Genomic DNA, 15,612 nt, shown 5'->3' with positions numbered 1-15,612 from the left:
ATATATATGTATATGAAAAGGCCTTTTATTAGGTAAACCTGTTCAATAGCCAATCAGCCAGTTGAACGGCAGCAGCTTAATTCATGTGGACATCCTGACAGATTGACAGATTTTTAAAACCTGTTTGAAAATGTATTTTTACTCATTGGTCTTAAAAATTTTTAGATTTTACTTTATTTAACTTTCAGTGGTTTTTATTGTGTTTTGAATTGAGTTTTTGTTTCATTATTGAGTGCGTAGCTTTGTCACTTTATCTTTACGTTTTGCTTCAGCAATGTCTGATGTTAAAGCGCTCCATAAATAAAGTTGATGATGATGTTGATGATGATAATGACTGGCTAGAGTTCAAACTGTGCATCAGAAAAGACAAAGGAGGGGATTTAATCGACTTTGTTGCTTGGAACAGATGTGCCGCTTTGAGAACAACTGGGACTTTAACCCATCCCTGTCGCTCCTGCTTACAAAGAATCAGCATTTTTCAAGCCAAATATGCTTTTGTCAGACTCATTAACAAAAAGCTTCAGCATTAGGCCAGACAATTCTGATTTACAGTTGCAGAGTGATGGAAATCTTGACTCTCATTCTGCTCCGCTCCCTTCCAGTCCCATTATTAGGCCAGCTGCCTCGCCTGCAGACGCATTGTGCGAGCAGTTGGAGGGTTTTTTATCCTCCACCTGGCAGCACATCAAAGACCAAAGAGCTCGGTTCACATCAAGTGCTAAGAGCAGCATTTATCATCCGCTGAATATTCAACTGATGCTTTTTCCTGCACAATTAGTTCTAAAGTTGAACCGGAAACAAATGAATATTGATGCTCGGTGGAAAAATGAAAAGATTAGTTGTTTAAAATCCTGTCCTAATTGTGCTCATCTTGTCCAATCAAACAAGCAAGCTGGTGTTAATAATACAAAAAAATGATTGGAAAAAGAAATGATTTGTGGAAAAGGGCCCCAAAACATTTTGGCTGCAGAAATAAAGATCGCGGGTTGGCTTATAATTCACCTAAAGTCGGATTTTCTGTGGAGGAGGAAGGATTATTAGATTTTCCATTTATAACCAAGAAAAACAAACCCAGTGTGACCTGAGATGACCCACAGAAAGAGGCTACAAACAACAACAGAATAAACCTTTTCAAAGTATTTGATCATTTACAACATTTAAGTTGCTCAAGGCAATTTGAAAATAAATCCTGAGAAAACCACCTGCAGCACAGACTTTCACAAACTGCCTCATGTTTGGATTATTTTAAGCTAACTGAAGTAAACTGAAGTTTTTATTTCAAAATCTGATCTTTTTTTTATTTCAGCATTACAGAAATGTTTCATCACGTCCAGTCATAGGAAAGACAACAGAACTGGAGCCGCACACAGCATGGGAGTTGTGTTTTGTGAAAAAGGAGCCCCTACCAAGTACAAAGCAGATGTAATTTATAGCACATCTACTTTTTAGTATGCCAATAATTTTGTGATTTATATTTGGTCCTTCTTAATATTCAGCATTTTCATTAGCTGTAAATTATAAACATTTGTGTTTATTGCTGCACTGAATCTAATCATTGGATGAGAAACCAAATTTGTGTGAATTTGACTTGCAACTTCAGCATAAATCAATTAATGAGAGCAGCAACACGTCTTAGCATGAGAATCAACATTTTTTTAAACTCTGCCATATTCAGTCACCGTAGCTGCAATTAGGTACTTCAATCAACAGCAAAGTGACTTCATAAAGTTAAAAATAGCCCATAATCCCAAACGCAGTGCTGTTCTTGGCTCACTGTCACCAGACAGCCTGGCCGTAAACACACCTCAGAGCAGATGGCACGTTTTACCCATGATTTAGGATCAGATTATGCAATCCTGGCACAACCACTGGGTTGCATCATTTGAGGAGATTAAACATCTTCATTTCCCTTTCCCATCTGCAAGTCCCTCCCTCTATTATCACGATACCACCTCCCATCGCCCCTCATGGCCACAGATGGTTAACAAAGCCCCTCTGCTGTCCGTATTCTGAGCTCTTCATAAGCGATGTAAACCGCAAAGTTCAGAAGGGATTGTTTTGGTCCAGTGATGCAACCAAGTAGAAAAATATCTTTGCTGAGTGTGTAGTTTTCTTATATCCTAGCAACAAAACAATCACAGACCTTCTGAGAGTCTGTGACTGCTATCAGATATTAAAAGTGTAAAAACTGGTAGCTGCACACACACTAGAAAAAAAAAAGCTCCATTGTTTGTTCTTTTTTTTAATACTTTTGGTTTTGGATGAACATCATATTCCTCATTATATTCCCCTTTAACACAGTTCAAACTGGTGACCAGCTAATACCAATAATATCATGAACGTAACGTCGGTGACCATAAAACCAACTGCCTGATTGCATAAGAGGCCAGGTGGTCTGAACTGGACACAAACTCTGAGAACAAACATTTAGTGTGCACAAGGACAATGTTAGTATAATAAGTTTCATTAAAGAACAAATCAAATTTTTAACAAACTATAACATTTAATCTCTTTTAAGGGCAGAAAAATATGTGTGGAAGAATGAACAAACCTTAGGTTGAGTATAATACATTTTCACTGCAGATAGATTTTTCAGTCTCTGTGAGTCAGTCCATCAGATGAAAAAGCAAAGAAAACTTTCTGCAGCAACAAACTGTGCTGTAAGCAACCCATCTTGAATGACAGGGATGAAACTGGCAATCTAGAACAGACTTCCTCCAGCTGCCTGGTCAAACTGAGTAATCAAGGATCAAATGGAGGCCTGAAAATGACAGTTATCATTGCAGCACTGCTAAAATAGCACAGATAAAAGCATAAAGCAGCCTTTATATCACATGAAACAAAGTCTGAGAGTCCTCTTGAACCATTTGGACAAAGTTTCTAACAGACAGCATTGAACACAGGAATCTCAGTCATATATTTGGTAGCTCATGGGGATGGCAGCACTGAATTACCCCGCGAGGATGCAGACAATTAACAGAGACACACAGGAAGCCATGAGCAATTATTTCCAATTCTTTCAGTTTAGATTATGTGGCGAAGAGTCTAGACCTAAATCGAATACAAATGTTTTCAAAAGCTGATCTGCAGCAGATTCTTCTTTAAGAACTATAATTAGCATATTTCAAAGTATTTATTTCTAGCCTTCCTTCTCTTAGCAGTCTGTATTAGTTTATATGAGGAGCAGACAAAATCACTCCTGGTGTCCCGGAGAACAGAAGCTAAAAATTGTTTTTAGTTTTTTATTTCCAAACAAAGGTAGAATTATTACAGTTCACATTTTTAAACTACCTTTGGCATCATTAATTAACAACATTCTGTGCATTATCCAGAGTATTTAGCTCTGTGTTGTTTCCCTATTGAACACTTTGAATAGCATAATTATTTGTGCTTTACAAATAATTTGTCTTTTTAAATAGTTGATTGGGTCACTTTGCTTCCTCTGGAAAATCCTTCCTCATACTGAGAGTAGCTCATGCTCAGTAACAACTCCCACACTGAGGAGTGTTGTTTGTGCTGCCTGTTCACACTTCAATATTGTCTATTCACAGTTTTAAAGATATGAAAGTTTGGAAATCTTCTGAATCAAGTCGCCAGCTGGTTTCTCACTGCATTTCTACTGACAACTTTTCTCAAAGTGTGATTGAACTGAACATGTGACGGTAAGATAAACTCCAACTTTGAAACAAGTGTTGTGGCTTCAATGAAAGCAAGCCTGGCATTTAGCTTTAGTAAGACATCTAGGTTTTAAATGAAAAATAACACAATAAACTGGCATATTTGAGCTTACAGTTTTATTTTTTGCAACAAAGCCGACCTGTAGCTCAGTGATCGCATTTTTAAAGACTTGCCTCTCACTTTATACTGATCAATTTACTGATTTTTTTTTTAATTTCTAAAAGCTTTTCCACATCAACACATTTTCAGATCAAACCCCTTTTCATACATTGTCCCTGATCGACTTTAAGGAAGTGCACATTCAACTTAGAATTTCGCTTTAAGAGGATTTTTGCTGCCAAAAGCTCACTCCTTTCTCTATACCCTTTAACGGGGCACTCAGCAATTATGAAATTATTGAGTATCCCTCCTGCCCCGTTGTAAGACTTTCACATTAATCTGACCTCATCTGCTGCAACATGTTTCCTGTGGGCTGGACTGAAGACAGGAAGGGACTTAGCCTGAGCTATAAAATTAATAAGTTGGGTTATTCCCTGAAACATCAACAAGATAAAAAAAAACAATTCTTGAAAAAAGCTAATTTAAAATCTGAATAAAGACAAGCATCAGATTTTTGATTCAAACCAAATTAAATCAGTCCGTGTGTGGTTCTGTGCGCATGTGGGTCACCAGGAGTTTGATTTTTTTTAAAAAGAAGAAAAGAAAGCAGCGAGAAAAGGAGAAGAGCTAACACCCTCAGCAGGCTCAGTCACGAGCAGATCAGCTTCTTCTCCTGGGAAGCCAGAAGTCTTTCTAACACCTCGACCGCATGCATAAACACTCCCTGTTTATCAGCTTGAGTCATCATTAAAAACACAAACCTTTTCTCAACTATCCTCTAATTTTAGACAGCCAGGAACAGAAAGGACTCAAGTAGGACTAATTCTCTCCGAGGAATTGTGTTTCTGGTTTAAAAATCAATACAGGCCCCACGTGTAATCGAGCTGCGATGGAGACGGTTCGGGTGGGTTTTTACTTATAGACTGGATCAGGTTTACACTGAATCTTAACATGAAGAAAAATTTTACATGTTTTGTCATGTTAAGACAATAATGTCTTATTTTTTCCTGGCTGATGTTGATTTTCATTTGTCTTGGATGTCTTTCACCTCCTGGTTTTGACTAATTCTTTTGCTTTATTCATTGAACTATAACGCATTAAAGAGACTGAGGTGATAGTTTTGATTTTAATAGAAAACAAAGTAATGGCAATGTTATGCTACGCTAAAAAGCATTCACACTCGAGACTTATTTTGCGCATTTTACGGATTTTTAATTGTTCTCTCTCAACAATTTATTCTGTTATTTATAACTTTTATAGTCTTTAATATTTGGAATATTTATTACTGCCTTTTTAAATAAAATTACAATTTAACTTAAATATGTTTTTAAATCAAATGCCGCTTTTCTAATCCTTTAAGCTGAGTGCATTGTCTATTCTGCAACTATGTTACACAATTTTTGCAAACAAATGATTGCTATTGTCTTACTTTTACAAATACAATAAAGAATTTGAAAATAAAAATATTTTTAATAGAGATGGATCTAAAAAGAGATTTTCCAAGAAGTTATTGCAATGTGTCCACATTTCTCACACTATGTCTGTGTTCCTGCAACACTTCAGGAACCAAGTGTCTCAGGGTTGATGAAGCTCTCAGGATTTTTACTTCACTTCAGATCTCTCATATAATTTATCCTCATCCTCTCACTTTCATCTCCACAGCATTCAAGAAGGAAATTCATATTTTTCAAGTTTTTAGCTGCATTTTATTGAATGAGAAAACTGCATCAAGTCGTAGCTTTTCAGTATTTTACATGGTGATCTCCAATTTGAGCTGGTCAGTTAAAATTAGTTGTCTGGTTGGTTGTGCTGCCTTTTTTATATTTTATTAATTTGTTTTAAAGAAGCTCAGCAAAAATTGATTTTTCTTTTGACTGCGCAAATTGAATCAATGAATCTATAATATGATCAGTAAAATTTCTGTCAGAACTGAAATCTTTTGCAATGAAAGCTTCTTCCTTATATTCAACACAAACTACTCCTGCATCTCAGAGGGTTGAAACAAAACTCACCAAAGCTCAAACTCTGCACTTAATTAAATATTTCTAAATCTTTGGCGTTACTTATAAAAGTGCATCATATAGACCGTGAAATTTTCTGTCATATAACATATTCTGAGCAAATGTACTATGTAGAAAGTGGCACAAAGATCACTTTAATTCTAATAATATTGACTTCATTAAAATCTGATCAGTGTAGCATTAACTGCTGGATAATTCAGAGCGCACAGAAACAGGCTTCATCCCAGGAGAAGGACCTTGCGAAGCGTCCAACTCTGCGTCACACTCTCACCAAGTACAGACACCACCAGCTTGAAAACTGTTCATCACGGAGAGAAAAGTCAGCCCCCAGTTGGAAACAGAAGAACATACCCCCCAACCCCCCAAAAATTATAAAATAAAATAAAATAAATAAACCATGACAGAAGCGACCAACCTTTCTGCTGCTTGAAGGACTGGATTGAGCCCGAGTGGTGCACCATGGCGGCTCTCGGTTGGTCTCCAGCGTATTTAATCAAATTCCCCGTTTGGAAGAGCTAAACTGCAGAACGCATGGGAAACTGCGGAGGGAACCCGTGGAGGTGTCAGCTCGTCTCCCATCCTGCTGAAACGATCTCACGAACGATGCGCAAACACCAGCAACACCTGTCTCCGCTCCGCTCCGCACGCTGCTGCTCCCTCCTCCCTCCCTGCCCACCTCCTCCTCTCCCCCGACCGCCACCATTCACGGCTGTTGTCATGGCGACGGCCGGCAGGGGAGGTCCTGAGATGGACGCGTCCTCCTGCGTCCTGATTTACGGACTCCAGACGCTAAGCTGCGGGAAATTACCGGGGCAGCGCGTCTTACGCATAAAAACAAGGGTAAGTTCATTGATTGACTCGTCAGTCAACGTCTGTGTCCTACTGGATGTCAGACATTCACAGGGTTACATGAATAATAATAATAATAATAATAATAATAATAATAATAATAATAATAATAATAATAATAATAATAATAATAATAATAATAATAATTTGGTCTACTTCTTTTTAAGCATCTGCTGCGTTTTTAATAATTGCTGTACAAAGATTAACCAATCTAAAAAGAAGTCATAAAAGATTTCATGTTTCCTTAGATTTCCCTCGCGCACAGTGTGATCATCCACTAGTTTAGTTTTTTCACTAAAAAGATAAAAACTGACAATAAAAATACCGCTGTGTATAATAAAGTATAGCCTTTCCATTGCCTTGCTACGTAATTCCGCTTGATTCTCATCTCTTTTCAGTGCTCCACGCGGATTTCTCTCATTGGGCTCAATTTCTCAGGTTGAATTTCAGCCGGGCCAATCAGCTAAAAGTAGGAGGAGCTGTGAATCATAACGTTTTCTGTACTTTTAGAAATGTAGTTACTGGTTTCTCAATTGGTGACTGTATGATGTTTATTTGAAGATTTTATGTTTTTATGATGTAAAGCACTATCAACTCACTTGTTGCTCAAATTTACTACACAAATAAATGTAATAGTCTTGACTGATAGCCTTGTCTGCCTGTAGTCTTAGCAATGGCAACAGAGGAAGTGAATGAAGCCAGTTGGTATTGGACTCTCTTCCAAATATTGAATAAAAATGAACAGCCATCTCCTTCAGGTCTGCATTCTTCCATTTGCAGTGGAGGGTATTTGATTACAGCGCAAGCTATTTCTGATAAGCTTCATGGCATCAAACTGGTGCCTTACATTCCTCACGGCCAAACTTTACTGATTGGGTACAATTTAAAACGTCAAAAGAGTCGGTGCCTCCTGCAACAATCGTTCTTCAATAGTCAAAGGTCCAGACACTCCTCTTCCTGAAGAAATGCATAGAACAAAAGCATAAACACAGTATTTATAGTGCAGAACTCCTCAAAATACAAAAGCTATTCAAAAAGGTAGCTGAAAAAAGAATCAGGTATTCTGCTTTCTGTCTATTTGAGTTGATAATTTCACAAGATGGCACATTAATCGAGCTGATGATGACGAAAAAGTATGGCCGCCAAACAGTTACTGACAGATTTTGACAGATTCTGAAGCATTAGAGTCTGACTCCAGTGACTAACGCTGTGATTTATGTGATGCTGCACTGTGACGTTGGATAGCATCGTGATGACAGTAATGATTGTTGCTGGAGTTTGAATTGATGCAAATCTTAAATCAGCAAACGCCGTTTTCTCCCCTTGAATCACCGTAAACATTTACAAGCTTGTTCAGAGACACTGAATGCAGTTTGAATTTATACTACCTTATATCACCCAAACAACTCTTTTTTGTGTCTGCCAAGTGAGGGGATTATTTTCTTACTTCTCCCCGGTGCAAAGACTGGATTGATGCTGATTGTGTAGGCAGAAACCTTTACAGTTCAAAGAGATGCTTTTGCAGTTGCTCCTGCTGAATAAATTTGTGTACTGCTATAAAACCATAAAACCTGAGTCCTAAAAAAATAAACATCCACCATATAAAACGGGTTTAGCTAGAGGTATAGTGGTTTGGAACAACAACAATGAACTTGTAGAGAAAAAAATAAAACATTGTGTTGAATAGAATTGTACTTATAAAACATCAGGAGGCAAAACACAAAATATGGCAAAGCAAAAATTGATGATTCCACGTGCTATTATTGTGAGTGGGTTGTGAAACTCGAGAAATATTGCAAGAAAGCACCTCTATATATAAAAACAGAGTTCAGGTCTACGTTGGTTGGCCAGCAGATTCACAAGTAGCTCCAGAGCAGCAGGTTGTGAACCCATATTATAGGCTGAGCTCCAGGTCTATACCGCTACAGGAGAGAGATGATCTGGTAGGACTGGACTTATTATCACAAATCTGGTGATTATTTTCAGCAGGAAACATTGTTGGAAAACTTGGGAACCAAAGCATCCTACTGGAATGCATCAAGCAAATCATACGGTTTATTTTATGACTTGGATGGGAATGATCACCAAGGAGCTTTTTAAATAGAAATCTGACTATTTTAGTCTGGTAGCCTGAACCAAACTGTCCATGTGTTTATTGCTAACAGATTTTCCTGAAATTCATGCAGTGTTTGCAAATACAGTTCCAAACATTTTACTGCAGCCATGCAGAATATTAATAAAAGCCTTTAATGGATGAATTTGACTAAAAAGGATTAAAACCAGAAGAGAAAAACAAATGGATGAACTCAAACAAACCTGGATCAGTTGAGTTCACAAGAAGCTTTATTTTGGGAGAGTAGATAGTATCTTAATGTATGATAACTTACAAAACTGCTAACAAATAGAAAAACTCACCATGACACATTGCTTTATGGGTGACAAACTACATCTACAGCAAGTTTGACTGATTACAGAATAATCTAACAGCGTTAATCTGAAAACGTTCTTCACAACCTGCAGCCACAGTCGCTGCATTTCCATTACAAATGCGTTCAAAACTTAGTTGGCATCCCACCAATGTTGCAAAAACACAATTTTGCAATTGTCGTGTTTCTATAAAATAAGAAATATGTTGTTAAAATCACATTTGTAATATGTAATAAGTAATTCAAAAATAGGTCAAGCCATCATTCTCCTACCATTTCCTGTCTTCTTCATCTGTTTTGCCAGTAGTAACATCTGGTTATTGATCACATGACTCATGTGATGAAGAAAAAGTGCTCACATTGCAGTTTTGCAAAAATACACAAATTTTGATACAGCCAAAAAAAAAAAACACCTTGAGTTTTTTTTCAAAATTATTTATTTCTAATTTGTTAAACTTTTAGGACAATGGTAATGCAACAAGTGATCACAAAAATTTAATAAAAGAGAAGAAAAAGTCAAATAGTGGACTTTTTTCCCCCCCAAAGAGGATCTATATTCACTTTGGCAGGCCTTTAATGCAGGGTTGTAAGGAAAACTCAGAGCAATCAATAATAAAAATCACTGCTTCAGCTGCAGGATTCACACAGCTCAGCTGCTGACACCCGCTGCACACTGCTGCAGAGGCAGGGGTTCCCTTGTTTGACGATAAATAGTGTATGAGTCCCCAAAACAGAAGCTGAGCACAACAGCTTTTGGTTTATATGGTTGAAAGAAAGTTTCATTATCCCACATTAATAGCCGCATGGCTGCTAATTGTCAGGCTTGTTGTGAGCCAGTTGAACGCAGAGCAAACACACTGAGCATTGTTTATTTGAATAAGTTGTAGTGATTTACTGCTCAGCTTTGTGATTGTATTTCACATCAGAGTTGTTTAAATTGATGGTTTATTTGACTGGTTTATTTTGTGGTGTTATTTATTTATTTGTCAGGATAACATATGTCATCAATTTAACAATTTACTTCCCTTTTTGACACTTTATATCTTTGATGCTGGACACTAAAGAATATGAGATTGGCCGCATTCCTTTTATTTATCAACCAAAAGACAACATAGGAGAAATAATTCATCCAATCTGCAAAGCCACAAGGTTTTATTTCAGAATCAGCTGCAGAGGAAGTTGCAGCTCCTGATCTGAGACCCATAAGGGTTGCACTCTTCACGTTGCTTCTGTGTAATCAGTCCAGTCTTTGCCACAGTGACTGTTTACAGTTCAATCTGTGGAAGAACTTTTGTTTCTCAATGTCTTTCTGCGGGGGGGATTCACAGGAGTAAGTCTGGCATCTGTCATGCATCCAAATGCCATCTGCTTTCTTGCAGCCCAGCATGCCTCTAAACCTCCCACTGTTCTGATGTTTACAGGGGGCCGGTATAAGGGCTGTGCATGCAACCCGCAGTCAAATATCAGTCACACAACCAGCTAAATGCGTTTGGGAGCTTCACTGGGGTGCTCAATAAATAAATCAGCAGCGTGACCAGTACTGTTTAAATGGTACCATTTCCCTTCATGGCTTTCAGTTGGGGGATGTAGGTCAGATGGTGGCCCTGCAAAGGCAGGGAGGTTTTGAAGAAATAAAATACTGCCACCCTGTGGAAGAAAATGGCTAACCAAGCTGCTGGATAAAGGGAACAGCTGAACTACACTGCTCAAAAAATAATAAAGGGAACACTTAAACACTTAAGTGAACACTTAAGTGTTCCCTTTATTTTTTTGAGCAGTATACATTAATGTTAATGTACAGTACTTGAAAATTGCTTTATATGTTTTTTATTTCTTTATTTTTTCTGAGTAGTGCATAACTGTAAAGGGAAAAACACATGATTTTCATGTTTTCTGAAAAGTGTGCCACGTTTGCTTCAGCTAAAGCTCTCTTTTGGAGTATCTACCTAGTTTTTCATATTTATGCTGTAAAATACAAAACAAATAGCTCAAACTCATTAGATTGAATTAGGTTGTTTTTTTTGTCAGGATAGACCTGCATTTAGCTCCATCCTTCTCTCCTGAACTCTGTCCTACCTTCCCCTGAAGAACCAAAGCAGTCCCACAGGATGATGCTACCACCACACAGGATGGCGTGTTCAGGAACGTCTGCATTGTAAAAGCATTTTGTCTATGACCAAAACACCTTTTTTCCATATGCATAACTTCTAGAAAACTTCAAAAATTACTTCCTATAGCTTTCTCTTAACAGTGTTTTTCTTATCAGTACTCCTCTATAAAGACATGAAAAAATGATTAATGGTTGCCATTGACAGCTTTCCCACCTGAGTTGTGGATCTCTGCAGCTCCTCCAGATTTACCGTGGACTGCATGGCCGCTTCGCTGAATAATGCTTTCCTTGCCTGGGTTTTGTCTTTACGTAGGCAGCCATATTGTGTTAGGTTTTATATTCTTTCCCCATCTCATATGTCTGATAAGTTTCTTTAATTTTTAAAATGCTGCTTGCTTCTAACAATCCTCTGAGACCTGCACAGAACAGTTGTATTTCTTGAATTGCACTAACTCGAAGTCCATTTAAGTAGGTGATCTGCAGGTAGGAGTAATTTGACCTGAATAAAAAAAATGCATGCCACACTTTTCAGGTTCATTAAAACATGAAAACAATTGATCATTTTCCTCGTTTTCATAAGTATGCACAACTTTGTGTTGGTCTATCACATAAAATCCCATAAACTACATTGATATTGAGGTTGTAACGTAATAAAATATGGAAAAGTTTAAGGAGTGTTAATTGTAAGACACTGTGTATGTCTCTAAATTCCAACACTCAGTGATGCCACAAAGCTGTCACATCATAAAAAAACAATCCATCCATTTTCTTAACACCCTTGTCCCTTAGTGGGGTCGGGAGTTGCTGGTGCCTATCTCCAGCTAACGTTCCGGGCGAGAGGCGGGGTCACCCTGGACAGGTCGCCACTCTGTCACAGGGCAACACAGAGACACACAACCATGCACACACACACTCACACCTAGGGGCAATATGGAGAGGCCAAATAACCTGACAGTCATGTTTTTGGACTGTGGGAGGAAACTGGAGTACCTGGAGAAAACCCACCATGCACAGGGAGAACATGCAAACTCCATGCAGAAAGACCGGGGCCGGGAATTAAACCCAGAACCTTCTTGCTGCAAGGCAACAGCTCTACCAATTGTGCCACTGTGCAGCCCCCAAAAAAACTACAGATTGCTTAGTCATGTTTTTAATTTGCATTATACACAGAAAACTAAACAAAATCAAATGTTATAAGATGTCAATGCAATTCATCATTTGGCTTCATTATTTCTCCCAGCATAGACTATGTGACATGGCCTTCAGTCATCAGAGTCTTTATTAATGCTCTCAGTGTTATGCTTACCTGTTGTCTGTTAATTTGAACCACACATAAATATATTATATCCAAAAGAGTTCGATAACCATTAACACACTGAATTTATGTGAACTGCCCGTGCCTGGTGTCTGGCCTGCGTGTGTCTGTATTGGTCTTGGGTTGGACTCTTGACCTGCCTGAGTGTCCCCTGCCTCTCACCCACTGACTGCCCTGTTGCCCTGATCAATAGTGTGTGTGGAAAACAGACAAGGAGGTGGACGTGTGCTCATAAAGAGTGCCAGGACTGATTACTGAGAAGGAACAACTGCTGGCAAACTCACTGGACTGCTGCTCTGTTTCTGTCTCCGAGCCTCCAGAGGCGGAACCGTCGCCAAGCGAGGAGCTCCAGGAAGCTGAGCGGCTGATGGCTGGGTTGTAAGGAGCTTGACTGTCTGAGGACCTGGAGCCCTGATGCTCCAGCAGGGGGCGGAACATATAGTTGTCCCGATGACATGATCCTGCAAACATAGTTAACATAAACAGCTAAATATGCTGTTAACCCCTTCTTTCTGTCATAAAGCTACACGCTACTTGTGGAAGCTATCTGTGGGGAAATCTACATATTTAGATCAGAACATGATGAAGCTGATCACAGCAGCAGCTCTCAGCTGCCTCTCATATTACTCCACTCATACATTTTTAACACATCTATAAAAACCTTTTTTCTTCTGTGATACTTGACACTAATGGGGCCCAAGAAAGTCTCTGGGTTTCCAAAACCTAGTTAGCAGCCGTTAAGACCGGTGTCAACACACTGACTGACGCATTTCTTTCCTTCCAATGTTTGCTCTGATCTTTGAAATTAACATTTAACAAAATTTGTTCCTAGTAGTGCAGTTTAGCTACTGACTGATGGTGCCAGCAGGCTTTTTATTCAGTGACACCATGTGGTACCTCTGATTGTTTAAGTACCTTCTGGCTAAGCTTACCAAAACCCCAAGTGGTGATTTGTCATCCACAGCAAAATAAAAAGCTGAGTTTAAACGAGTCCTTGCAGCATATTGAAAAAATTAAATGGCCTAAAAAAGTCTGAATATCCTCTAAAACTGGGGTATGTCACTTTTATCAACATTTATGTTTGTTAAAAATGTCACTATGTTGTAACAGTATAGTATGAAAGTGCCAAAAAGTAGTTCAATGAAGATTTAGTTTTGTGTGTGTGAAAAAGCTATAGATTGCTAAAGGTTTTTTTTTGTAGATTTTGTAATGTTTCCCTCTAGAGAATTAATTTGTTTTTCTATCATATTCTACTTCTCACACCGAAGGTGGAAAATTGGAAACTATTTATTGATTTGTTGTCTAATTTTATACATGACCAAAAACCTGATGCTATAACCTGGGCGTGCCGCTTAATATAAAGTAATCAGTCCCTCTTTAGTTTGACATGCTTACAAATAAGAAATGTATTGATAACGTCCATCACCAAGATTAAAATGATAAAATTTGGAAACATCATTCAATAAAGTAGACTCCATTCATCATTGGGTATATACTCTAATTGAAAATTGATTTTTATTGTGACAAAAGTATCTTGATTTGAAAATACTTCAGGTTTAACACCACATGTTTGAAACATAACAATGCAAGCATAAATATTTTGAGAGATATCTTGATTTTTAGGTAAATAAATCTCCATCCAGGTTGTCAAAGCTTAGGCTTCTCTGAAAGAAAAAAGCACATCACTTAAGTCCACTTCTGTCCATTATAGCTCAGCAGCCTAAGTGCAATGATGAACTGTCCTTATCATATCAAAAGCAGAGAGACATTACGAAGATCGATTGATGAGCAGGTACTTCCTGCACTTCCTAAGGCATTGATTATTTGTTTGGACACATATTTAAAATCCCCAAGTCACAGAATTTCTTAATCAGGAAGTAAAAAAATTAAATAAAAAAAACTGTGATGAATGACAAGCAAAGTGTGAATCTCATAACAAGAATAAAGCATATAAATCTTTAACATTACCAAACTTTTTAAAAATTGTGTTACTTTGCAACTACACCGTGCATTTTTTTTTAACAAGCAGAAGAAATTTCAAATTTGGTTTCTGCTTTCAAGTCATAAATATCTCCAGTCCAAAATTGTAAAATATTTGAGTCTGAATGCAACCAGGTGGCACTAACAGCAGTAATACATGTAAGCTAAAGTGGATGTTTGGGATTCATCCTGCAGCATCCATCCTAACTACTCAAAGCCTGTGTGTGTTCTTTACAGCACTTAAACAGCTTACATTAGTAAGTAGTGATCACTTAAGGCTGCATGTTTCACTCACGCTGCCCCCTTTTAAAGGGTATGCTGAAAATGTATCTAATTCAGTTCAGGGGGTAAAAAGCATAAATAAGATCAATCTTCTACATGCTAAAAAAATTATAACATTATTAATCTTAAATAAAATAATAGACCTATTCTAACTAAATGCTTGTATTGATTTGTGAGCAGCAGAGTGAGTCTGTGCTGACCTGGGCACCTGCCTATCATGCAGTATTCACTCATTAGCTGCATAAGTATTTACTGGAACAGCTGCAGCTTTGATTTTTAATTTATTTTAATTTAAAAATACTAAAATTGTTATATAAACAAAGAGAAATGAAAAGACTTGCTTTAAAAGGTAATGCCAGGCTGTAACAAATTGGTTTTGATTGCACGTATGAAGTTTAAAGTGAAACCAATTATACCTAACATCACTGTAGGATTTCTGTTTGACTATACCCTTCAATTTGTTACTGCAGATAATTGTTCTAGTGCAATATTTTGATTTAATCATCAAATATACCTGAGGGACTCGTGATTTCTACAGCATGAAGTCGAAACCACTTGGGTTTGTCTGTAAAGAAAATAATGTGCAAGGAGCACTGCTTGTTCCATTCTTTGAAACTCTAACGCTGTTTATGTATCTCCATTCATCCATTTATTCAACTGCAAACTTCATGAATAAGTTAAGCCCAGAGGATCAGTTTTCATACTCATTAATGGGTTTCTCATGCACTGTGAGTATCTGGTACATTATTCTGAAAAGTTAAAAATGGATTTCAAAAGTTCTGCAAATGGAATCCCAACATATGGAGATTCAGAACAACTAGCAACATGCTGAAGAATAAAACAAAGACACAA

At 37.7% G+C, this 15,612-nt stretch overlaps 1 protein-coding gene across 3 annotated transcripts in view; it reads right to left on the bottom strand.

Moving 5' to 3' along the window:
- Positions 1-6,484, bottom strand: part of ano3 (anoctamin 3) — a 41,077-nt gene extending 34,593 nt beyond the window's left edge. For all 3 annotated transcript variants that reach the window (XM_008412040.2, XM_008412041.2, XM_008412042.2), the window contains exon 1: positions 6,214-6,484. In XM_008412040.2, the coding sequence (XP_008410262.1) occupies positions 6,214-6,259 (46 nt within the window). In that variant the 5' untranslated portion in view covers positions 6,260-6,484. The remainder of the gene's footprint in view (positions 1-6,213) is intronic.
- Between the last annotated feature and the right edge of the window lie 9,128 nt (positions 6,485-15,612).

Source organism: Poecilia reticulata, linkage group LG6, assembly GCF_000633615.1.
Source record: "Poecilia reticulata strain Guanapo linkage group LG6, Guppy_female_1.0+MT, whole genome shotgun sequence".
In the NCBI taxonomy this organism is placed as follows: Eukaryota; Metazoa; Chordata; class Actinopteri; order Cyprinodontiformes; family Poeciliidae; genus Poecilia; species Poecilia reticulata.
This window is presented reverse-complemented; position numbering and strand designations above follow the sequence as displayed.